Below are 25,540 nucleotides of genomic sequence, written 5' to 3'. Positions count from 1 at the left end.
ATGAATACCAGACATTATATGGTAGTACATTGAACCCATGCATTCTTGGTCAAGCCCAATGCTTCCTCCATTAAGGAATTAAAGGCCATGGTTTCAAATTTTGTGTCTGAAACTCACTTCCAGTATGAGCTTAGCTACTTAATGCCCTTGGGATGTATATGTAATATGAAAAGGTCTTCTAATGTCTCTTGTAGGTCTAGACCAATTATCTAGAAGCTACCAAAAATTCTATGAAAGTAAGAATAACAATTAGAAAATGTTCTTTTGTAGAGGCAGCTAGGTGACACAGTAGTATGAGTGCTATACTTAGAAGACAGGTTCAAATGTAGCTTCAGATACTTACTAGCTCTATGTCTCTGGGCTAGTTATCTTGACCTATGTCTGCCTCAGTTTCCTCAACTGTAAAATGTGAATAACAATAGCACCTGTCTTCCTGGATTTTTGTGAGGATTAGAGGAAGTATTTTAAAAATGATTTATAAATTTTAAATGCTAAAACAAACAAGAACAAAAAATCCCAACAAATTCAAAAGAAAATTTTTTTGGTATGAGTTTAAGGATAGCATTTATTCATCTTTGGAAATTGCTCTAGTATAAACATTAGATTTTGATCTAAGATGACAATTATCAGGAAAATATCTTAGTACCTGATTAAGTCGAGGGGCTGATATTTATACCACATTCCCCAGCAGGCCCAGCGCTTATATAGAAGATGTCTGTGGTTCTTGGCTCCATGAGTTTTAATCGGGTGCCTGCTCTGGTAGCTTCCCTAAAGAAAAATAAAATGATGAATAGTCACCTACCATGCGAATAAAATAAGAAACAGAATAGCATCAGGGTTTTATTTTTTGACTTTTACAATTTTATAAATGGTGCACATCTGTGGAAATGATCTAGGACCTACTTTCCAGGCATTCCCCCCTTCACTGGCCTTTTAATTGGAATTTAAGGTCCTTTAAAAATTCCTTGAGACAGATCTGTATCACTTAGAATAAAATATGCTTTTTATCTTCAAAGTTTAGAGCACCTCAGGCCTTGATTGAGGAAGCTGCTATTTTTTAGTGTGGAAAGAATTTGTGTGAAAAGGAAACATTGCAACCTTCCTTCTGAAAGTTGGACAATAACTCTGTGAAGACCAGAAGATTATTAGAGTTGATAAGAAGAGTTCATCATAAGCATTTAACCATCTGGAAGAATAACACGTTTCACAAATTCTAGGAGTTTTACATTTGACTTTTGAGGAAATTTTACACATGCACATATGTACTTAATTACATACTTAGGTAGATGTAATGGCAGGATACTCTAATGTAATATGGAAATTTTAATTTGACAAAGTAAACAACTTTTACAAATTCTGACTTATTCATTCAGGTGAGGACAATCTTAATTTATGTTGGGACAATGGCATAACAGAATAAAGGGAACTCCCTGGATGAGGAGTAAGAGAACCCATTTTTGATCCTGACTCTATTATTAATTTTTGCATATGTATGTATGTATCTCCTGTTTGGACACATGTTTCTATGTTGTCTCTTCTATTAGATTGTGAATTACCTGAGATTGATTAATTATTTGTTTCTTTTTTTACCGTTCTTTGTATTTTGGGGGCTTAACATCACTTAGAACTAGAATATCATAGGTACTGAATAAATACTTGTTAACTGACCATCTATCTAGTGAAAGATGTAAATCTTAATTCATCCTTTCTCTCACAGAACTTCAGAGTTGAAGGATCAATGCATTTATTTAATATCCATGTTATAAACCACTTGGACAGCAGTGTTCCTTTTTTCTTTTTAAAGAAAAAAGAGCCCCTTGCTAGTAGAGGGAGCTGAGGGCTTTGCATTATAGTATGTATGTGTGTGTGTGAGTGTTCGTGAGTGTGTGAGTGTGTGTATGTGTGAGATTATTCTTACTTTCCGAACAGGTAAAGGAGATAAAGAATCAAGTTGCAATGGATCTTGAGCTAGAAGGTATCTTGAAGTCCATCAAATGTAGCCTCTTTTTTGTATGGATAAAGAAGCAGGCATAGAGGGGTTAAACTACTTAGAAAGGATGTAAACAGCAGAGTCATGATTCAAACCCAAGGGTTCTGACCTCAACTCTCAGATACATAGTCTTTACACTATGCTGTCTCTATAATGTGATTAGATAAAAACAGATGGAATTATGGGTTAGTCATAAACTTTCCTTCCCCACTAGGGTCTAAGGCCTAGAACTAAGACAGATCTCTGCCACTTCAAAAAATTTCTTTTGAACATGCACTTTTTTTTGAAGGGAAGAGTCTAGCCTATTTGTAAAGGGGACTGAATACAATAAAATCTCAATTAATTGGAATGTTTGTGTAACAGGAAATAATACCAAATGTTATATGTTTAAGCTGGAAATTATAATAAATTAAGTAATTTCCTTTTCTGTTACTTCCATAGATATGGAAAGACAATGTGTTTGGAAATATTCTAGATATACAAATAGTCTTTTTGATGCTCATTCCTAACTCCTGGACCCAGGTCCCATGATGAAGCTTCTCAGTCATCATCGTACCTTGATATGGTGCATATCCTCATACAACTCTATTTTTCAGTTGTAGTTTGAGAATAAAATCATTCTTGGAAGGTATATGTCATTTATGTGTTCCATCAGTCCAGTCATCATTCCATCTGACCAAAACACTCCCTGGATATCACTTGCCATAAGTTGTCTCCCTCTACTGGAGTTCAAGGACCTTGTGGGGAGGGACTTTATTACTGTTTTGTATTTTTATCCCTAATATGGAGGATAGTGCCTGGCACATAGTAAATACTTAGTACACTTTTCTTCCATTTGTTCACTTTCCCATTTAGCCTGAGAATACATGTATTCTCCTGCCTACTGGCACATATTAGTTACAGATAGCAACCCAGCTGTCCTTAACTGATAATCTTGCTGTGGGGATCAAGATGTGACTGCCTCTTCTAAGATTGATTTTCCACTATATGATTTCTCTTTTCTAAGGACCATCATGAGCACATGCAAGAAAACAATATACAGCACATTTCCATAAATAAAGGAAAAGTAAATTCTCTGTTTAAACAACTTAACATAATCTTCTCTATACTTTTACTTTCTTATCTTCCAGATCAATGAACTACATTTGAAACAATCAGCTTCCTACTCAAGTATATACATCCCTTGACAATCAATCCTTCCTCTTTCCTTCAAATTGTATCACCCCCTACAAAAAAAGTTATATTTGCAAGTGGACTTCTTGTTACCAAGTTCAGTCACATCCAACTTTCTATGACCCCATTTAGATTTTCTTGGTAGAGATATTGGAGTGATTTGTGATTCCTTTTTCCAACTCATTTGACAAATGAGAAAAATGAGGCAAACACAGTTAAATGACTTTCCCAGGGTCATATAGCTAGTAAATATCTAAAGTCAAATTTGAACTCAGGACTCTTGACTCCAAGTCTAAAACTCTAACTACGTGTCACCCAGCAGCCCAAAAGTGAACCTGGATACCCTCTAGCATCTTTATTTTATCTCATACATAAAGAAAGTGAAGGTCTAAAAATTATAAGGGCTCAGACAAGACCCCACAGCTAGTCATTTTGGGGTGTGTGTGTGTGTGTGTGTGAGAGTGAGAGTGAGAGAGAGAGAGAGAGAGAGAGAGAGAGAGAGAGAACACACACACCAGTATTTAAAAACCTAAGGACTTGTCTCCAACGCATGATAAACATATCTTATCCAGTTACTTTAAGAAACTTTCTCCCTTTTCTTATATTTTGGTTAAAATCTAAACAAAATTAAATGAAAAAACAAACTGTAAATCCACAAAAGCCTTAATCATAGGTGACATACCTTAGTACTGCAGATAATAATCCTTGTGGTGATGAAAAGGAAAGTCATGTGTCTGAAGTGACATTTGAGAAATAAATGAAGGACCAGGTCTATCAGGTTTTAAAGTTTTTCTAAGTACTCAGAAGAGTCTGGCAGAATCTTCACAAAATACTCCATTTATTTCTTTATCCATCTCTAATTGAATTTGCTTTTATACAATCATCAGTACTTTAATGCACCAAAGAGCCATGATTTTATCCCTGTGGGTACCCCAGGTAACCCTGTGTTATGAGCCAGAACTTGAAACAAAGTGATAACTCAAGGGAGATGTTAGAATCCTAGTATTAACTCAATGGAATTGAAACAATGCTTATTGATTTATACCTTAGAGGGAATCCTTACAAAGTGATAAGTCAGTTGTCTAATTTAGCATGGTACTTAGCAAATTCTCTAGCTCACTAATGTATTTAAGTACTCATTGGAGTTCACACTTTTGGGAGATTCACAAGTCAGAAACCCATAATCCCACTCTTGGAGGAGGAGTCAAACTTTTACACAAGAGCTTCATGGAGTCAGAGTTCAGTTCGGAACATTGCCAGGAGTCAGAGAGGAGCATTCTGGGAGGAAGCCCACAAGCCCACTCTCGGAGGTGGAGTCCGATTCATTCCATCCTCCACCTTTGTGCTGGCTGGAGGCTGAAGAAAGCAGAGGCAGAAGCAAAGGACAAACTGCAAGAGCTCTTGGAGAAATAAACGTTTAGATTTTATCAGCTTGCTGTATTTAGAGTGATTATTACTTTTAACTGAAATTAAGGCTGCCTCCAGAAAACCTCCCCAAGAAACCTGCTCCCAGAGAGAATGATTATATATTATACAAAAGAAGAGAACACCACAACCCTGCAGATAGGAATTCTACTGTGCCTTTCTTTTTCAAAATATCTGAGATTTATGTATTTATTTTGTGTGGATATATATATGTGCAGACATATGTATAGCTATACACACAGATGAATGTGTGTGTGATGTATATACATTTTGGACATAAGCATTTAATAAATACTACTTATTATGTGCCAGATGACGTGTTAAATTCTGGGCAAAGAAATAAAGAAATATAGATGGTAAATTGGTGATTATTTTAGAAGTAAAATACTAAGATTAAGAAGCACTGGGGGAAAAGCCTTTTGTAGAAGATGAGATTTCAGTTCAGACTTGGAAGGAAGCCTGGGAAGAAAAGATTTAGAGATAAAATGGATGAGAGTTCCAAACATTATAAACAACCAGTGAAAAATGACCTCAGGAAGGAGATGGAGATTCTTATTTGAGTTGTGGGGTAAGGAAGCCAGTGTCACTGTATTGCAGAGTACATGCCAAAGAGTAAGATATAGGAGGAGGACCAGATTATAAAGGGCTTTAAAAGTCAAAGATATAATTCCTGGAATAATCGAGAGCCTCTGAAATTAACAGAATAGGTTTTTTTTTTCTTTCTAGATCCAATTTTTCTTGTGCAACAAGATAACTGGATAAATATGTAGACATATATTGGATTTAACATATATTTTAACATATTTAACAAAGTATTGGACTACCTGCCATCGAGGGGAGGGAGTGGAGAGGAAGTAGGGGAAAATTTGGAATAAAAGGTTTTGCAAAGGTCAATGTTGAAAAAATTACCCATGCATATGTTTTGTAAATAAAAAGCTATAATAAAAAAATTTAAAAAAAAAAGAAATTAACTGACTAGGTGGATGATATGGTCAGATCTGTGTTTTAGACTGAATAATTTGATTGCTGAGTGGAGAATAGAGTAAAGTAGAGAAAGACCCGAGACAGACCAACCTGCTAGCAGGTTGCTACAACAGGCCAAGTATGAAGAGATGACAGCCTGCAGGAGGTAGTGGCAATGTGAAGGAAGAGAAAGGGATGCATTTAAGAGATGTCACAGAGGTAAAAATGGGTAGGATTTGACAAATGATTGGATATGGAGAAAATGAGGGAGTAATAAGTCAACTATGGCTCCTTAAGTTGGAGGCCTGCTCCCTGGGATGATGGTGATGACCTGAACAGAAAAGTTAGGAAGAAAAGAAGGTTTTTGGGGAAATGTAACAATTAGTTTGGGTTGTGATGAATTTAAGATGTTTACATCTAGTACATCTATTTCAAGATGTCCAACATGGTGGTTGAAGATGTGAGACTAGAGGTCAGGCAAGAGGTCAGAGCTGAACACAGAGATATGAATCATCTGCATAAAGATGATAATTAAAACCAAGATAGGTGATAAGATCAGAAGGAGAAGAGAAGTAAGTCCAGGCCAGAGCCTTGGGGGACCTCTGTGTTTCATCTGTGATGTAGACAAAGATCTGGCAAAGATAGAGAAGCAGCCATCAGATAGAGAAGAGGAGCACTAAAACTATCATGAGTACCTAGAGAGAAGATGATATCAGGGAGAAGAGGGTAATAAACTGCATCAGAGCCTGCAGGGAGGTCAAGTAAGATGAACACCGAGGAAAGGTCATTGGATTTGGCACTTAAAGAGATTATAGTAATATTGTACAGAGCAGTTTGAATTTAATGATGAGCTGGAAGTCAGACTGCAAGGAATTAAGGTGAGAGTGAGACAAAAGGAAGGAATGTCAACTATTGTAATCGTGTTTTTCAAGGTTGACCAGAAAAAGAGGAGAGAAAGAATGATAGCTAGAGGGGACGGCAAGATAATGTGAGCTCTTTATTAATTTATTTAAGGTGGTGAGGGGGGGAAGGGGATGACAAAAAGGGTTATTTATAAGGAGTAAGGAAGCAGTTAGGAGAGAAGGACTTGAAATGGATCAACTATGTAATACTGGCAAATTTGCATCAATCTCTGAACTCTCTACTACTACTCTAAGCTCTTCTAGTCACTTAGAAACTGAAGTAGTTGGGTGACGTGATCTTGAAGGAGACTTTTAAAATCCTAAAATGTTAATGTAGAGCCCAAGAATTGGATTTAAAAAAAGTCTATGACATTGATTTCCTTTTTTTTTTTTGGCCTTTCAGTTTGCTACTGGATCTTATTAGTCGACTGGCTGACTAAAGGGCTTCACATTTCTGTAGAGAGCTGAAACTCTGAATCAGACAAGAGAGAATTTAAGGCTACCTATTCAATGTGAGACAATGGCCCTATTAGCATATATTTGGCTCATGACTCTCCTCACCTTTGGTGCTTGCTGAATATTTGGTAGTAAGATAATCATAGGTAAGGAATGGAGGGCAGGGGGAGAGAAGTGAGCATCACTTGGTGGCAGGGCAAGGAGGACAGAGGCTGGAGACTCTGCACTCCAGAATCCAGGATACATCTTTGACAAGCCATGTGGCAGCTTGCCTGCCTCCTTCACCCCTAAAGACCAAGGACTTTGATCTATCCTCACTCTGGCTGACCCTGAGGACCTCCGGGGAGCTGGCCCATACTTTACACATCTCCAACTACCTTGTTGAACTGGAGGTGAAAAAATAAAACCACCTCCTTATTGACTATAAACTGCAGGCTGCTTATACTCATATGTCTTTGCACTGAATTTTGTTTTAGCCTTTTTTGTGGTTCCTCAAAGACTGTGTTCCATAATTCATGTTAATATAATATGAATCAGCTGGAAAAGGTTGGGAAAAAGCTGGATTTGCCAGTTGGGTGATAGTCTGTTACTTTTTGACCTGGAAGAAAATTATCTTAGTAGACTATTGTCAGATTGGTACTTTGCGGGGATTCATTTCCCAACCATAAGCAATTCTCCGAGTATCTGTAACTAACTTAAGTCATTAATATCTCAATGTTCTACATGAGTCAAAAATTATCATGCCCTGAAGTTTCAACATTTTAGAGAGAATCCATCATGATGTATGCAGTTCATGCATAAGCTAAAAAGGGTATAGGATTTGGTTCTATTGTGAGTTTTATATGCCATTGTGTGTGGGGAGAGGAAGTGATCCTCCCTTCATTATGCATTTTTGTATCTGTTGCTGATATTACCTTTGAGAATAATGGCCTTGAGATTGTGTTGTGGCAATCATCAAACAAAAATTTCAGTTTTCATAATGTTTCATTTAAAGAGGAAGGAAAATGGAATCAAAGTATTCAAAAGATTTTCAATAAAAGGCTTCTTGAATTGGACAGGAATCATTATTTTCCTTTTCAGTCACATTTCAGGAGTTCCATTTGTCTACTCCAAGAGCCCTTCCCTGTATCTGTTTTCTCATTTGTGTTCATGTCATTGCAATACATATAATAAACCAATGGATGACTTTAATTTCAAATAATTTATTATTAAATGGTTCTTATTTGTGTAATTATTCTTATTCTCCATAATTGTCTTTTTTCCTCCTTTTCAAATGGCCATATATTTACTTAGCTGTGTCTACCTTGCATCCCTCCAGAAAAATATAAATTCCTAGAAAACAGGTTTTTATTTCTTTATTAGTTTGTTTTATTTTGGTATTTATTCCCCCAGTATTTAGTAGAGATTTTCATGTAAAATAAATTTAATAAATTTCTACTAGCTTAGTATATTCAGTCCTTGGTTAGCTTGTGGCCTCTTCCCCAAATGGCAACACTACCTCCCCAAGCTGGTATTCAATCAGTGCTAGTTCAATAAAAACTTCCTGAAGAAATGACATATGATTTCTTCAGGAAATATTCACTGAATTGGCATCTTTATGCACATGTACATAAATATACATATATACTTGCTATATATATAGACACACACATATATATACACACAGACACATACACACATACAGCAATATATGTATATAGGTACTTACATAAATAGCAACATCTAGTATATATGCTATATATATTATTTGTATTTATATTATGTATACTGTTTTATATATAGTATTAATATTTCTTTTACATAATATATGAGATATACAGATATATAGATGAATATCTTGTTCCTTGCATACAATATCCTTTTAACCATCTGGCCAATCTCAAGTCTCTCCTTCCTCCAATCTATCTTCCATCTTGCTACTAGCTTCATTTTTGTGCAAATATATCATGCCAAGTCTTTGTTCAAAGCCCTTCAATGAATCCCTATTGCCTTAATCTTCCTTACTTTTTAAAATGGCTTCTAACTGGAATGTAAGCCTTTTGAAGGTAGTCTTTTTATTTTGTTCTATCTTTAAATACCTAGTATTAAGCACAGTGCTCCACCCCAAGAGATACTTCATAAATCTTTGCTGACTTCCCTTGATCAAAGATTGAAACAAAGCAGATTTTATAGTAAAACACACAAACAACTAAAAAAGTCATGATCTAGAGAACTAGCCTAACTTCTTTCAAATCATTTAATCCGATAAATCAAAGTTTTGCCATAGGATGACAACTCAGGTTGCTACACAGAAGAACACATTTTACATTATTGGGTTTTTAAAAAATTGTCACTACATCATGCAGTTTTAAAAATAATTACACGGAATTTGAAGTTACCTCATGCGGAGGAAAGGATGCTTCATAGGTACCATTGTTTAAGAGTTTATTGATACCTAGATAGAGAAGAAAAGTCAGTGTATCAATTGGAAGACTTCCTTAAATCATTGACAATCTACATCTGAGGGATGGGAAAGGAATGGGAATTGCGGGAGGGTAGTCTCAAGGTACAGCTGTTGAAAATCTTAAAGTAATCCAAATAATTGCTGTTAAGGTTATAAAAGACAGTGGCAATGAAGCAGTCCAGTCTGGCCATGATATTGCCATTATTAACCAGAAGATATGAGGGACTAAGAAAACATATTTGACCACACTGGGTCAGAAAATATCATTTATGTTTAATAGCCAACTTACCTTTCTCAGTATCAGCCCACGGTCTCATTCTTGATATACTTTGGACTGCCACCAAAGTTGATTTTTTAAAAATTGTTTTCATCAACCCTTTTCTCATACTTTCCTATTTCCTTGTCTTTGTTTTCAATGTTTTTTTTTTAAATTTTTAAACTGAGAATGCCCTCCTTTACCTTATGAATAAATAGCCTCAGAGTCCCAGTTCCACTGCTCCCTCTTCTGTGATGTCTTCCCTGATTTCCTCTGTCTCTACACAGTTTTTCATGTTTGATTTCATGATGCTCTCTTTCCCCACTCCTAAACCTCTCTTTTATGCATTTATGAAAGGAATCAAGGAATCTGTTAAGGAAATGGATTGTGCTGAAACCACAGGTGATAAAGGTCACCTAGGATGTGTTGTGGTTAGATTTTGGTTCTCAGAATTGGAGAGAATTTCCAAATTGTTGAGATCACAGATCTCTTAGAATATTTGAATTTCTATTATTTCTTCTATTTTGAATATTTTAATTTGCATTATATTTGTCCGTGTATATGTATAATACCTCAAACCCTGATCATCAGCTGTCAGAAACCCATTACTGTCATTTCCAGTGATTATCAAAGTACCAATATTAGTAGGGGTAAAATTTAGCATGTTGACTGAATTGAATAAATGAATGTCCTCTTCACTTAATTTTGTATGAGTCTAAAATAGTTAATAGACACCCAGCTTAACACTGTAATATTCAACAAATAAATCTATTTCCAAAATATTTTATGAGACCATTTTAAGCAATGATATTGCCCAAAACATTTTATGCAGATTGGTTATAAATCTAGAATAGATTTATAAATAAAAGAGAATATAGATAACAAGAAGAGTTAAAAGAGAGAAGATGCCATATTTCAAGAGCTCTTCTCTTATTAAGATCACATAATTCAACAAAATACTTTTTTTCATTCCAGATTTATAAAGACTGTACATCTTATTTTTGCCACCTACAAATTATGATTTTGCTGTAGTGTTCAATGTCAGGGTGTTTAGGTTATTTACAAAGTAGTCCCTGGAACCAAGTTTAAAAGTTTTCAAGACAATATTCCTGAAACTCACAGTTATTTCAAAGGTCACTTAATATTATCTGTGGCCAAATGGGGATTTCTACCATGATATTTTTAACAATTGATTATATGATATGTTCTTTTAACCTCTTATGCCAAGTATTATATTGCCACTTTTCCCACAGTACCATTCTTCAAATACTTGAAGGAAGCTACCATGTCCCCCAATCAGTATTCTCTTTTCCCTTAACTGCCTCTTTGTTTTCCCTGAGGCAATTGAGGTTAAGTGACTTGCCCAGGGTCAAACATCTAGGAAGTGTTAAGTGTCTGAGATCAGATTTGAACCCAGGTTCTCGACTTTCGGGCTAGTGTTCTATCCACTGCACCACCTAGGTGCTCCCTCCAATTCTTTTAATCAATCAGTTCTGAGATCTCTCACAATCACATTTAAGGACAAGCTTTTGTTGTGCAAATAGATTTTGTTGTGCAATTTCAGTAGTGCTTGATTTTATGACTTCATTTGGGGTTTTCTTGGCAAAGATACTCAATGGTTTCCCACTTTCTTCTCCAAATCATTTTACAGATGAGGAAACTGAGGACAAAAAGATGAAGTGATTTTCTCAGGAAACAGTGAGGATGACTTGAAATAATATTCTGACCCTAGGTCTGGAGTTCCTCCATTTCTAATGCCACCTACCTTATCATGATATGACAATCTCTCTAAATAAGTCAATGGATTTACATTGGTCTTAATTTTATTTTTTAAGATTGAAAGGTACAAATAACAATTCAAGAGAGATAACATATCTATGGCACTTTGCAAATCTTAAAGTGCTAAAAAATTTATTATTATTATTGCAAATTATAATAACACAGCCAATCATTTCACTACTGAATCCTCCTTCCCTTTCAAAAACAAAACAAAATGAAGTAGGGTTCTTGGGAGCAGGGACAATTTCATTTTTGTTACTCTACACCTAGCACCTAGTATGTGCTGGGCACATTGTGGGCATGAAACAAAAAGTGCTTGAATTGAATTAAACTGAACTGTATTGAGAAGAGAATTGAAAGACTGACTCTGAAAAAGGAGCTGTAATTATTCTGCTGAAAAGTGTGTGCTTCAGTCTTACTAAATGAGAAACAACACAGGGAGAACAGCCTACTCTAAATAGAAAGCTGTGTACTTGCCAAAGCAAGTCTTAGCTAGGTTTTTGTTTGATATTAAAAGTCAGACTTCTTGCTGTTACAATCTCAGAAAGTTAACCTGAAAAGGCCCTTGTTACCCAGAGCTAGAAGAGATCTTAACTTTGGAAACAACTCATTCCCACTCTCTCAGTTTCTAGGGAGGAAACTGAAACCCAGAAAAGAGTAAGAATTTGATCAGTGTTATTGGACTAATAAGTAGCAAGGTTGAAATGGAAATCTCAAATGCCTATAGCCCAGTTTGGGAGCTCCTCTTGCAATCACATCATTATAACCTTGGATTAAGGTCTTACCCATTTTTGTTTTCCCATCTTCATATTTGGTACGTTGCAGCACATGATGAACTATCCTACTTCTCGTGGAATTGTTGAAGAAGGTGTCCTTATTTGTTATCGTAAAGCTGTGGAAATGATTGGACCGGTTTTAAGACTCAGAACAAAGCACAGGACACACCGAGAGTGTAAATGTCACACAATCCAAAATGTTTTCTCTTTAAAATGACAGCCAACGTGATTTCTTTTCATGATTCTCATATCTCGACAGACAAGAGCCTGACATTTCACTTTCCATTACTATGAATGTTAATTCATGACAAAAATAACATCTATAAAAGCAATCACCTATCAAATGTCATTTTGAATGTCTCCCTTCAGTATTCATCCTCAGCATGGAAAGAGAGGAGAGAATAGAAGTCCGTACATTTGCTTCTACTGAATTATTTACAATTTTGAAGCAATGCTGACAATATGGCTTGCCGCAGTATTTCTTCTAAATAGAGATGATTGAAAATTCAGCTACCATTTCCTAGATTACTTCCCAGGATTTCAGTTCTTTTTCAGTGAAGAAATGAATGCTTTTCCTCTCTATAATCTCTCTACCCCTCCTTATCGCAATCAATGCAGTTTGATTCTAGTTTGAGGTAAGGGAGCCTTCCAATGACTAATTACTATTCCTTTGTTTTGGGCCATCTACATCCTGCTTTCCCCATTTCTTTAGCAGGAAAGCAGATGAGGACTGTACTCTGCAGTGAACAGTAAGAACATTTGGTTGTCTGCAAACTTATTACTTGGCCCATAAATGCACATGTCCTGACAATCCAGTGATGATGGTATTCTCAGTGATAAGCTTGAAGACTGGAAAAGTCTTGGACTGCATTAAGATTTCACAAGATTGTATTTCCAGCCCAATTCACTCTTCAGACTACTCCATTTCCTCAGTAGCTTAATAGTATTCTACCCCAAAGCATAATCTCCTGATTAGTAGTTCTAAAACCAGAATTATCATTCCTGGAGGGGCCCCAGCCAAACTTGCTTTACTCCTGGAATAGCTCACTTCCTACACTACTCCACCTCCTCAGCAGTCAGCCTCCTTGAAAGTAGGAGAGGCCATCTAGTTCATCTTCCTCATTTTGTAGATGAGGAAACAGATTGAGAAAACTAATAAATGTCTGAGTCAGGAGTTGAATGTAGATCTTCCCGGTTCTAAGGGCAGCATTTTATTTATTATACCATGCTGGGGTCTTAATAATTGGTTCATATAGTTTAGTGGAAATTGTTAGTTTTTGTGCTCTGTGTCCAAGCTTTCAAGAATTCATGGCCATGCCATTGCCATGATTCAATGATAATCTGTACATTGGAAGAATTAAGTGTACCTTATGGTAATCTCTTAACTACATACTTTCTAATTAAAAAAAAAAACTATGTAGGTTTTTTTCCCCCCCTAAGGCAATTGGGGTTAAGTGACTTGCCCAGGGTCACACAGCTAGGAAGTGTTAAGTGTCTGATACCAAATTTGAACTCAGGTCTTCTTGTTTTCAGGGCTAATGCTCTACCAACTGCACCACCTAGGTGCCCTAATTGCTATTCTTCGATTAAAGAACTTTATGAATAAAATTTATAAGACCCTTTAAAAGAGCATCTTGAAGTTGGCCAGTTACCTCATTCACTCTAATGAAGGATGGTTACAATAATAATATAGAATAATGGGTATATTGGGATTTAAAGGATAAATCTCTCTTTCCAAAGAAGTCCAAGGTTATTAAAGAAACTTAAAAATTTCCTGAAGCCAACTTTGTATTCTGAGCTTATATCCTTTTGTATTGTATATTCCAGATTTACATAAGTGGTAAATAAGCACTATAGGTTAATTATCCAAACATAAATAAAAAAAAAAACATAATCAAATTATTTGTCCCCAGTCATTCTTTTGTGAATAGTTAAGTCAAACTTTTTTGAGTCTTTAAGGATTTCTTCAAGAAAATTCTTCAGTGTTCTAGAGAAACGTCTGTAATGTCATCTGCTAACACGAGCATTCTGAGCACCTTACTATGCACTCTTCAACTCGATTTTCTGCTGAATCTTTAAATACCAATATTTTGCCACTCTTATTTTATAACTATGCAGCATTGAACATAAGTGTCTGAAGAAATGATGATGAACACATAGAAATCAGTGTCACAACTCAGCACTTAGTACAGTGCCTGGCACAGAGGAGGTGCTTTATAAGGACTGATCGACTGAGTGATTGATAAGTGGATACGAACTGATTCACAACAAATTAATGAAGATTTTCAGAGAAGAAAAAGGGGAAATGATGGCATCATATAAATGTAGGATAGGAAAAGAAGTAGGGCTGATTACACAGAAAAGGCAAAAAATGATAGGTGGATAACCCAAAGTTTCCATGAGTTTTTTTTTTTAATGGCAAGGCAACTACAAATGGCTTCCAGCCCATTGGGTAGACTTCGTGTAGCAAACCTACAGAAGGATATGAACAAGAGTTAAATAGAAAGGGCTGTGAGAAATGCAGGATGGTCTCTATCTTTGGAGGAAACATCTAAGACCACAGATCCATTTCAATATCTGAAAATATAGTAGGATGAGAACTGTCCTCAAAATCAGGGTGACCTGGGACTTGAAACTTCTGACTCATATTGATTTTGCCATCTTAGATAAGTCACACCCTACCTTCCCATCCCCAAGTCAATTAACCCTCTGAGACTGACAGTGGTAAAACAATAGAAAATAAACACTGATACAGGGATTACTCTCTCTCTTTTTCTCTCTCATTTCTCTCTCTCTCTCTCTCTCTCTGTCACGCACACACACAGCAATAATTGATATTTCTTTGAGGTCTGTAAAGAGTTGTTTTTCCCTCATCTTATTTAATCCTTATAATGGATCTATAAAATCAATACCACTACTATTACAAATACAAATAATTAACACTTATTTAGATTCTATTATAATCCTCATTTCACAGATGAAAAAATTTATCAAAATGAAATGACTTTTCCAAAGTCTCATAGCTAGTAAGTATCAAAAGCAGAATCTTGAACTCTGTATTCTATCTACTCCACCCCTAACTAAGCATTAGTATTCACATTTTTATGCACATTTTACAGATGAAGAAACTGGAGCTAAGAAAGTTTAAGTGACTGCAGGGGTCCTCAAACTTTTGAAATAGAGGGCCAGTTCACTGTCCCTCAGACTGTTGGAGGGCCCAACTATAGTAAAAACAAAAACTTTGTTTTGTGGGCCTTTAAATAAAGAGACTTCATAGCCCTGGGTGAGGGAGATAATTGTCCTCAGCTGCCGCATCTGGCCCACGACCATAGTTTGAGGACCCCAGGAGGGTAACACAGATAGTGAAATGCTGAGTAGAGTCCAGGTCTTCCTGGCTTAGTTTATCCCTGTCTCTCTTCAAAACCTAGTGCAATTCATGGGAGAAGCTTAGCAAATTTCTGCTGAATTGAATTTACTATATTATTATTATCCCTTTCTTGCTGCCTACCATAACAGCAATCATTAGGAAGGCACAACAGTCTGGCTATTAGAGGAGCAGTCCATAAACACTGCAATATTTATGATTTAAATTTATATGACTCATAAAATAAAGAATTCATAATGCTCAGTGAGTGTTGTTCGGAAATTAAGTCTTAAATATTAATAAGGAAATAAAGACTCTGCCTAAATTGACAAGCCACAGAGATGCGGCTGTTTCTGCTTTATGCCATTGGCAGCCCTGGTTTCACAGCAGAATGAGCACATGAGGCCTTGAGAGGCCTGTGTGGGTGGGAGTACTTACTGGTGCATGCGTGCCCGGCTGAAGGGAGCTGTATAGCAGTCTGTCTCCTCCAAGTCAGGCAGAGCCTCCTTGTCGAGTTGCATTGGGTTTTTGGGAAGCCAGCTTCTCAACTGTATGGTTTTTCGAAATAAACTGAGATAAAAATCACAATTTACATTGGATTAGAATGGATGGCTAGCACAGTGTCACATTTATCCTGTATGCATTAAGTAGAAGAAATAGAATTATAGACTGTATTCCATGACTGGATGATTGAGGTACATAAAACACCCTTTTCTTCTAAATGAAGAGATCATATGACTTGCCCCTAATCACTTTTGGAATTGAACTCGGAATTTAAGGCATGAAATCTAGCTTAGTGCTCTTTTCCCCGTATCACTCTTCCTTCATGTTAATATTTTCATTTATTTCAGGCATGATAACAAGGCCCAAATAATTGTTCTAATAGGATATAATGTAATAGAATCCATAGCAGAGTGGTTGGTCTATAATAAATATTTAATAAATGCCTTAGCAGCCTTAAGAACAATAAGAGCTATTGTTAGGTATTATTATGGAGGAGATTTCTTTTCTGCACAGGCTGGAGTAAAAGGCCTCCAATGTTCTAACTCTTAAATTCTGTGATTCAAATGGAAAGTGGTCCCGATATTCAGAAATTATAATTACTTAGTGACATTCTACCCTCCACAATGGAATCACAGATATCAGCTGATTGCACTGAAGCCATCTGAAGGCAGAAATGGGAATGTGATCACTGGCAAATACTAGACATGGTCATTTCCTTTCCGATTCTCTCCCATCCCTCAACTTTTGCAACTCAGATACAATCGCATTATGGGAAGGGTTTATAAGCCTTTGATCAGTTCAATCAAATTTCAAGTTGATTTGAAAGTTTCATTTTTATAAGGTTTCCATTTTTTAGACTCACCCTACTGGTTCTTAAGAATGTGCACTACAGATTTAGAGATTCTTTGAGCCTTAAAGGAACTTAAGACTATCCAATATTCTCCTCATGAATTCTTTCTATGGATAGATGAAGATCCTAAAATTGATGAGTAGAGTTCAGGGCTGTTCTTTTTACTAAGAAAATAAGGAAATTGTAAACATAGGTTTTGTCCTAAATTTAGGACATTAAATTGATTTGATCCAGTGAGATTTGACTAAAAGTTAGATTGAAAAGTCTAAATTGTTCATTGAATACTTGTTCTAGTTTTGATTTATGACTTCCAAAGTATTAATGTGTTTGCCATAACATGCCATTATCATAATTAAAATTTAAAATGAATAATAAACCTATTATTCCCTATTTTCTAAACTTAAAATAATATTAAACCTGAAATTTATTATAGAATTAACCATTTTCAATTCTTTATCAAGTAGGCTGATCTAATATCTTTGGAGATGTTATATTCTTCAATACAAATATTTCTACAAAACGATTGGTTTGGACAATATAAATTCTAAAGTCTCGGCTATCTCTAGCATTCTACAGCAAGATTTCTAGGAGGCTTCTGTCTCTGATGGTCTATGTTCTAAGATCCTTTCCAGTTTTTATTTTCTATGTCCAATATTTTGAGGTTACTTCTCTCAAAATTCAGGATTCTAAGGGCCTGCAGGTAGCTTTTAGCTCTGATATAATGTGCCCTAACCACTGACATCTTTAAACATTCTTCCAATTCTGACATTTTCTGTTCTAAGATTCTCTTCCATCCCTAACTTTCTACAACATTAAGATTCTAGTTATTTTTCTGACCTTTAAATTGATTTTACCTTTAATATGTCTAGCAACATTTCCTTGATTATATTTTTCACATTCACAATTCTACATTATTTTTGAACCACCCTTCACCACCCCTTTGATCATAAATAACAATATGATAATATTCCAGAAGTCTTTTGTTCAAGATTCCTTAAAAAAGCATGTTCATGTCCTGCAAAGAAGGCATATCATAGTAATCCAAGGATCTTATTCCTCTCAGATTTCGGATAGCTTGATGTTACTGAATCAGCTTTGCCATAGCTATCAGGACTACCAAGTGAAAGGACATTTTAAAAATCATATGTTTAAAATTCTGGTTAGGTCATACATTATCCAACTAGGAGTCAAGAATCTTCACTTTGAAATTAGTTCTATTTCTGTCACCTTCATTACTAACTAATAAAAACTGTATTTCTTGTTTGGACTTCATTTTCTTCACCTTCCAGATGGAAGACACTGGTCTAACTTCAGCAACTAATCAATATTGTGTTGTGTTTTCAAGAAGTAAAATTTCATTCAGGCAAATTCCCCTTTTCTACATCATTTAATTGTATAAGAATTTTGGCCATGCCTTATTGAGTATAAAGGAACAAATCCACTCTGTGGGTGATTTTAAACATTGTGTTATTTGATATAATGACATTTTGGGAATCTTCTTGAACACAATCCAACTCATTATTTTCTCCTTGAATTTGCAGCTGGTTTGTAAGGTGGATATGAATTGGAGATTTTTGTTTGCTTGAGGATAATAAGCTGGCATCACAGTAGCTTTATCATCCACCAACCTATTCAGTGTTCTGTTCTTCCAGTCAGTATAATAGCATTTTTTCCTGGAATAAAAAAAGAAATGAGAAAAGAAATCAGCTGAGGGTGTTATAAGAAGTTATAATGAAGGTTAACTATAACATTCAAGAATACCAGGCATGAATATTTTAACACAGAGAATTTTACTTGTATAAGGGAGACAAATTTAAGAAGAGCAAAACATTGCCTTTTTCCAACCCGTGACATTAATTGGTCCCACAGAAACATGACCTTAGTTGAAACAGTATTTCAGGAAACATCTAATTCCACAACAATGTTGTTTTTTTTTTAAGTAAGTAAGCAAATGTTAAAAATGCATGATCAGCTAACAAAGATCATAAACATCTAAAAATCAAGGCTTAGAGATATCTGGTGCTATTATATGACAAGGATAGATGGAATCATTTGGACCCAATGCCGTATGTTATCACAAGCAATCCTGAGGTTTGCAAATGGCAACCAGTGGATTAAAGAAGGGAGATAAGATAGCTAGTACAAAAATTATATGTAAAATAATTCAGAGACATTCTGCAAGAGAGGATGGAAAAGAAGGGTACTTCCCCTCAAGGAATCCTCAGAACATTCACTTTAAGATCAAGCTAAAAATTAAAATAATGAAATAAGTTTTTTTTTCAACAAACAATGCCATCAATACATAATCTCAGTCTGAATAAGCATAATTCATATTGCCAGAGGAACAAAGTAATGGAAGGATATTAAGTACTTAATAAAATGTAGATTCTAGATATCCTTCTCCAATCCAGTCAGTTTCCTAAGAGGGTGATGGAGAAGTTCAGTGCATGAGGTAGTCTAGTACTTTTAAATTTCCACAAGTTATACTAATAGAAATGAAAACTTTCAAGACTTGCATTCCAGAACCAGCTTGATGGAATAATCTGCTAATTTTTTGTTGTGAGAAGGAATACTAATTTTTTCATATAAAAAACATACATACCTACATAAAGAAAATAACAACTCTATATAAGGAATTCAGACAAATTAGGCAACAGACCTCCACAGAGTAATATTTGATGGAATTGATGATGGACGTCACCCAAAATTTTGGGTGAGACTTGGTTACAATATATAACTTAACATGTAAGTACCTTTTCAAACCTTAAAGTAGAACATAAAAACTATTATAGCTGTTGCTATTATTATTATAATAATTATCAATACCATTAATCATGATATGTCATTGATTTGACCATTTTTTGTGTACTATTCTTTAAAAATATGAAATGCACTAAACTTGCAGAACATGTTTGATTTTCATAAAATCTAGATAATTCTTGGAAAAACATCATGACTTTGGAACAAAAACCAATGGTTTTTCTATCAGGTGGCAGATTTTCTATTCAACTTGTTGAAATTCTACTCTGTTCCCCAATATATAGGGTGCTTGTATTTCATAAGCATTTAGGGAGTCACATAAGGTAAGACACTCACAGAAACACATAAATGGCAATAGAAGGAAAGACTTCTCGTTGAGAAAGGTTAAGTCCCTACTTAAGAAATGTTGATAAAGAATAAAGTTCAGTCCATGAAATTCAACAGAAAAAAGAAAAAAAATTCAAGACTAATTTTCAATATTAATAGAAAGCTCCAGGAATGAATTTAAAAGACAGTAAAGGGCACATGTATAATTAGCCACAGCAGAGAAGATTGGTAATACTATGTACCTACAGGGGTAAGAGCACTTAGATTGAATAATAATCTAGACCTAAATTTCTTACTCCCTGGTAGCCTAGGAGTATTTATTTGAAATTATTATTATTATTATTGTTGAGTATTACCCATTCTCAGTTGTAATATGGCTCCACTGAGGACAAAGGAAAGCAGCATGGTGTCATGAACTGACAGAACATTCTCAGACATTGTGCAACAACAAAAATTGGAAAGGTAATTGGTGAGATGATTGTCCTGAATAGTTAAGGGGAGTCCCACTGTACAGTGGGTATAAATCATAGATTCCTAATACATAGTCATCATTGTTTCTGATTAAATACTTATTATTCTCTCATGAGATCTCTAGGCAGATAAATTTTCACTTTTTGTCCTTGTAGATGACACTGTAGATAAAGTTCTGAACTAGGGATAGGAAATTCTATGTTCCAAACTAGCCTTAGACACTTACAAGTTTAAGTCACATCCAGGTCTGATTCTGCACCCATCTCCCAGGGTTGTTGTGAGGGTCAAATATGATATTTGTAAAGCACTTTGCAAACCTTAAAGTAGTTTATTAAAGCTATTGCTCTATTATATTTGTAACATATTGCAATATCGTATTGTATGAAATTATATTGTACATAATAAAATATTGTGATACACAGGTTTGTAACATCATAATGCTTTGAAGAATAATTAATATATAAAATGTAGCTCAAATAATGATTGTTATAACCATACAGTGACAGGAACATAGCAGGAACTTAACTGAACTGAAATATTATAAAGTAAATTGAAGTGAGTTTCTTCAATAATTTCATATTGTTATTGTTTTTCAGTCCTGTCTGATTCTGTGACCCCATTTGAGATTTTTTGGGCAAAGATACTAAAATGGTTTACCCATTCATTTTACAGATGAGGAAACTTTGGCAAATACATTTAAGTGACTTGCCTAGCACTACAGAGTTAATAAGTGCCTGAGACCAGATTTGAACTCCAGAAGATGTCTTTTATCACTGATATTTAAATAAAAAAGTTACAGAATGAAGCTTTATTTTACAAATGTATATTATAAATTCACAAATGGGGAAGCTGATTTCTTTAAGGAAGGGTTTTTAATATTTGCTGATGCTATGGCAAAGCCAATTGACCTTTTCTCAACATAACATTTTTTAAATGAATCAAATAAAATACAAAGGAGTATAAAATTCCAGTTATATAAGAAATGAAGTTATCACATATTTTTAAAAAGTAAAACAAGGTCATAGTTCTCAAGTTAAGAATCAATACTTTATGAGATCAATGGTGGGACAAGGCAAGAATATCAGAAAGCATATATACATATTTAATATTTATTCAGTGGTTTTTTTAAATAGCTTTTTATTTACAAATTATATGCAAGGGTAATTTTACAGCATTGACAATTGCCAAACCCTTTGTTCTAATTTTTCCCCTCATTCCCCCTACCCCTTTCCCTAGATGGCAGGATGACCAGTAGATGTTAAATATATTAAAGTATAAATTAGATACACAATAAGTATACATGACCAAAGAATCAGACTCTGAAATATTGTACAATTAGCCTGTGAAGGAAATCCAAAATGCAGGTGGGCAAAAATAGAGGGATTGGGAATTCAATGTAATGGTTCTTAGTCATCTCCCTGAGCTCTTTTGCTGGGGGTAGCTGGTTCAGTTCATTATTGCTCCATTGGAACTGATTTGGTTCATCTCATTGCTGAAGATGGCCAGGTCCATTAGAATTGATCATCATATAGTATTGTTATTGAAGTATATAATGATCTCCTGGTCCTGCTCGTTTCATTCAGCATCAGTTTGTGTAAGTCTCTCTAGGCCTTTCTGAAATGATCCTGTTGGTCATACCGAACAATAATATTCCATAGTATTCAAGTACCACAATTTATTCAGCCATTCTCCAATTGATGGGCATCCACTCAGTTTCCAGTTTCTGGCCATTACAAAGAGGGCTGCCACAAACATTCGTGCACATACAGGTCCCTTTCCCTTCTTTAGTATCTCTTTGGGGTATAAGCCCAGTAGTAGTACTGCTGGATCAAAGGGTATGCACAGTTTGATAACTTTTTGAGCATAGTTCCAAACTACTCTCCAGAATGGTTGGATTCGTTCACAACTCCACCAACAATGCATCAGTGTCCCAGTTTTCCCACATCCCCTCCAACATTCATCATTATTTTTTCCTGTCATCTTAACCAATCTGACAGGTGTGTAGTGGTATCTTAGAGTTGTCTTAATTTGCATTTCTCTGATCAATAATGATTTGGAACACTCTTTCATATGAGTAGTAATAGTTTCAATTTCATCATCTGAAAATTGTCTGTTTTTATCCTTTGGCCATTTATCAATTGGAGAATGGCTTGATTTCTTATAAATTAGAGTAAATTCTCTATATTTTGGAAATGAGGCCTTTATTAGAACCTTTAACTGTGAAGATGTTTTCTCAGTTTGTTGCTTCCCTTCTAATCTTGTCTGCATTAGTTTTGTTTGTACAAAAACTTTTCAATTTGATATAATCAAAATTTTCTGTTTTGTGATCAGTAATAATCTCTAGTTCTTTTTTGGTCATAAATTCCTTCCTCTTCCACAGGTCTGAGAGGTAAACTATCCTGTGTTCCTCTAATTTATTTATAATCTTATTCTTTATGCCTAGGTCATGAACCCATTTTGATCTTATCTTGGTATACGGTGTTAAGTGTGAGTCAATGACTAATTTCTTTCATACTAGTTTCCAATTTCCCCAGCAATTTTTGTTAAAAATAAGTTCTTATCCCAAAAGCTGGGGTCCTCTGGGTTTGTAAAACACTAGATTGCTATAGTTATTGACTGTTTTGTCTTTTGAAGCTAACCTATTCCACTGATCAACTAATCTATTCCTTAGCCAATACCAAATGGTTTTGGTAACTGCTGATTTATAATATAATTTTAGATCTGGTACAGCTAGGCCACCTTCACTTGATTTTTTTTTCATTAATTACCTTGAAATTCTTGACCTTTTGTTTTTCCATATGAACCTTGTTGTTATTTTTTTCTAGGTCATTAAAATAGTTTTTGGGGAGTCTGATTGGTATAGCGCTAAACAAATAGATTAGTTTAGGTAGTATTGTCGTCTTTATTATATTTGCTCACCCTATCCAAGAGCATTGAATATTTTTCCAATTGGTTAGATCAGACTTAATTTATGTGAAAAGTGTTTTGTAAGTTTTGCTCATAAAGTTTCTGATTTTCCCTTGGCAGATAGATTCCTAAGTATATACTATCAGTAGTTACTTTAAGTGGAATTTCTCTTTGTAACTCTGACTGTTGGATTTTGATCAGCATGGCTACCCCTGCTTTTTTGACTTCACCTGAAGCATAATAGATTCTGCTCCAGCCTTTTACCTTTACTCTGTATATATCTCCCTGCTTTAAATGTGTTTCCTATAAATAACATATTGTTCTGACTTTTGATCCAGTCTTCTGTCTGCCTCCACTTTATGCGAGAGTTCATCCCATTCACATTTATGATTGAAATTACTAATTCTGTGTTTCCTGCCATCTTATTATCCCCAGATTATGCTTTTCTTGTACTTGCCCCCCAACCCTATTTCCCAGTTTTAATCTTATGTGGCCCAGTTGTATCAGGCTGCTCATCCTCTTTAGGATCCCTCCCTCTCCCCTTTGAATCTCTTCCCTTTTCTTGTACCCTTCCCTTATTACTCTTTTCCTTTTCCCTTTTCCTATTCCCCTTTTTAATGAGGTGAGAGAAGATTTTTTGTAAAACAAATATGTCAATTATTTTCTCTTTGAGCCAACTCCGATGAGAGTAAGGTTCACACAATATTCCTCCCCCTCTCTAAATTCCCTCCGATATGATAAGTTTCCTTTGCCTCTTCATGGGATGTAGTTTCCCTTTTTTTTGTTCCCCCTTTTTTGACATTATTCCTTTTCCATTTCTACTTCCCCTTTTTATGTTATATCAATAAAATCAGAATATATATCTAATCTTTTTGTATATCCAAAACAGAAATACAATTCTCAAGAGTTTCTTTTACCTTTTCTGCTTCTCTTGAGTCCTACAGTTGGAGATCAATTTTTTTCTTTAGGTCTGGTTTTTTCCTTAGAAACAAATGGAATTCATCTGTTTCATTAAATGTTCATCTTCTTCCCTGGAAGAAAATGCTCAGCTTGGCTGAGTAGTTTATTCTTGGCTGCATTCCAAGTTCTTTTGCCTTTTGGAATATCAGATTCCAGGCCCTTCGATCCTTTAATGTGGAGGCAGCCAGATCTTGGGTGATCCTTATTGTGGCACCTTGGTATTTGAATTGTTTTTTTTCTGGCTGCTTGTAATATTTTTTCCTTAATCTGATAGTTCTGAAATTTGGCCACAATATTCCTTGATGTTTTTATTTTAGGGTCTTTTTTCAGAAGATATTTGATTAATTCTTCCAATGGCTATTTTACCTTCTGGTTCTATTACCTCTGGATAGTTCTCTTTGATGATTTCCTGTAGAATAGTATCTAGGCTCTTTTTTTCATCATAATTTTCGGAAAGTCCAATAATCCTCAGATTATCTCTCCTAGATCTCTTTTCCAGGTCTGTCATTTTTCCAAGTAAATATTTCATGTTTTTTTCCAATTTATCTTTTTTTTTTTTGGTTTTGCTTGACTGATTCTTGCTGGCTCAATGAATCATTAGTTTCTATTTGTTCAGTTCTTATTTTTAATGAATTATTTTCTTCATTAGCTTTTTTTTCCACTTCTTTTTGTATATGTCCAATTCAGTTTTTAAATGAGTTGTTTTGCTCCATGGAATTTTTTTCCATTTCACTAATTTTTTTGGGGGAATTATTTTCTTTTTCCAATTCATAAATCCTACTTTCTTGTGAATTCTTTGTCTTTTCAAATTCATAAATCCTAATTTCTAGTGAATTCTTTATCTTTTCCAATTCACAATTCTTACTTTCCTGAACTTTTTACTTTTTCCAATTCAAAAATTCTATTTCCCTGCACTTCCTGGGAATTTTTTACCTTTTCCAATTAATATTTCAGCAAGTTGTTACTTTCTTGAAAGCTTCTCTTTCTTTCCCCATTTTTCTTTTAACTCTCTTTTGAGACTTTTAATGGTCTCTTCTAGGAGAGCATTATGTAAAAGGGGACAGGTAACATTCCCCTTTGGGATATTGTCTGGAGACTGTTTGCTATTAGTCTCCTCAGGGTTGCAAACCTGCTCTTTTTCTGTATAGAAGCTATCAATCATCCTTTTAATTTTTTAAACCATTTTTTAAACCCTTTAGGGTCTACCGTCAGGGCAAGGGGGTTACCAACTTCC

The 25,540-nt window shown here is 35.0% G+C and overlaps 1 protein-coding gene across 4 annotated transcripts in view; it reads right to left on the bottom strand.

The window, feature by feature from the left end:
* Nucleotides 1-25,540, bottom strand: part of ANO3 (anoctamin 3) — a 314,333-nt gene that overhangs the window by 133,445 nt on the left and 155,348 nt on the right. For 3 of the 4 annotated variants that reach the window (XM_031942600.1, XM_031942597.1, XM_031942599.1), the window contains 5 exons: nt 18,510-18,554; nt 15,966-16,097; nt 12,173-12,279; nt 9,288-9,343; nt 647-768 (listed from right to left, as the gene is read on the bottom strand). In XM_031942600.1, coding sequence (XP_031798460.1) covers nt 647-768; nt 9,288-9,343; nt 12,173-12,279; nt 15,966-16,097; nt 18,510-18,554 — 462 coding nt within the window. The remainder of the gene's footprint in view (nt 1-646; nt 769-9,287; nt 9,344-12,172; nt 12,280-15,965; nt 16,098-18,509; nt 18,555-25,540) is intronic. The other variant, XM_031942598.1, reaches the window with a different exon arrangement.

This window comes from Sarcophilus harrisii, chromosome 6, assembly GCF_902635505.1.
Source record: "Sarcophilus harrisii chromosome 6, mSarHar1.11, whole genome shotgun sequence".
NCBI lineage: Eukaryota > Metazoa > Chordata > Mammalia > Dasyuromorphia > Dasyuridae > Sarcophilus > Sarcophilus harrisii.
The sequence above is the reverse complement of the archived record's forward strand: the minus strand, read 5'-3'. Positions and strand labels throughout refer to the sequence as shown.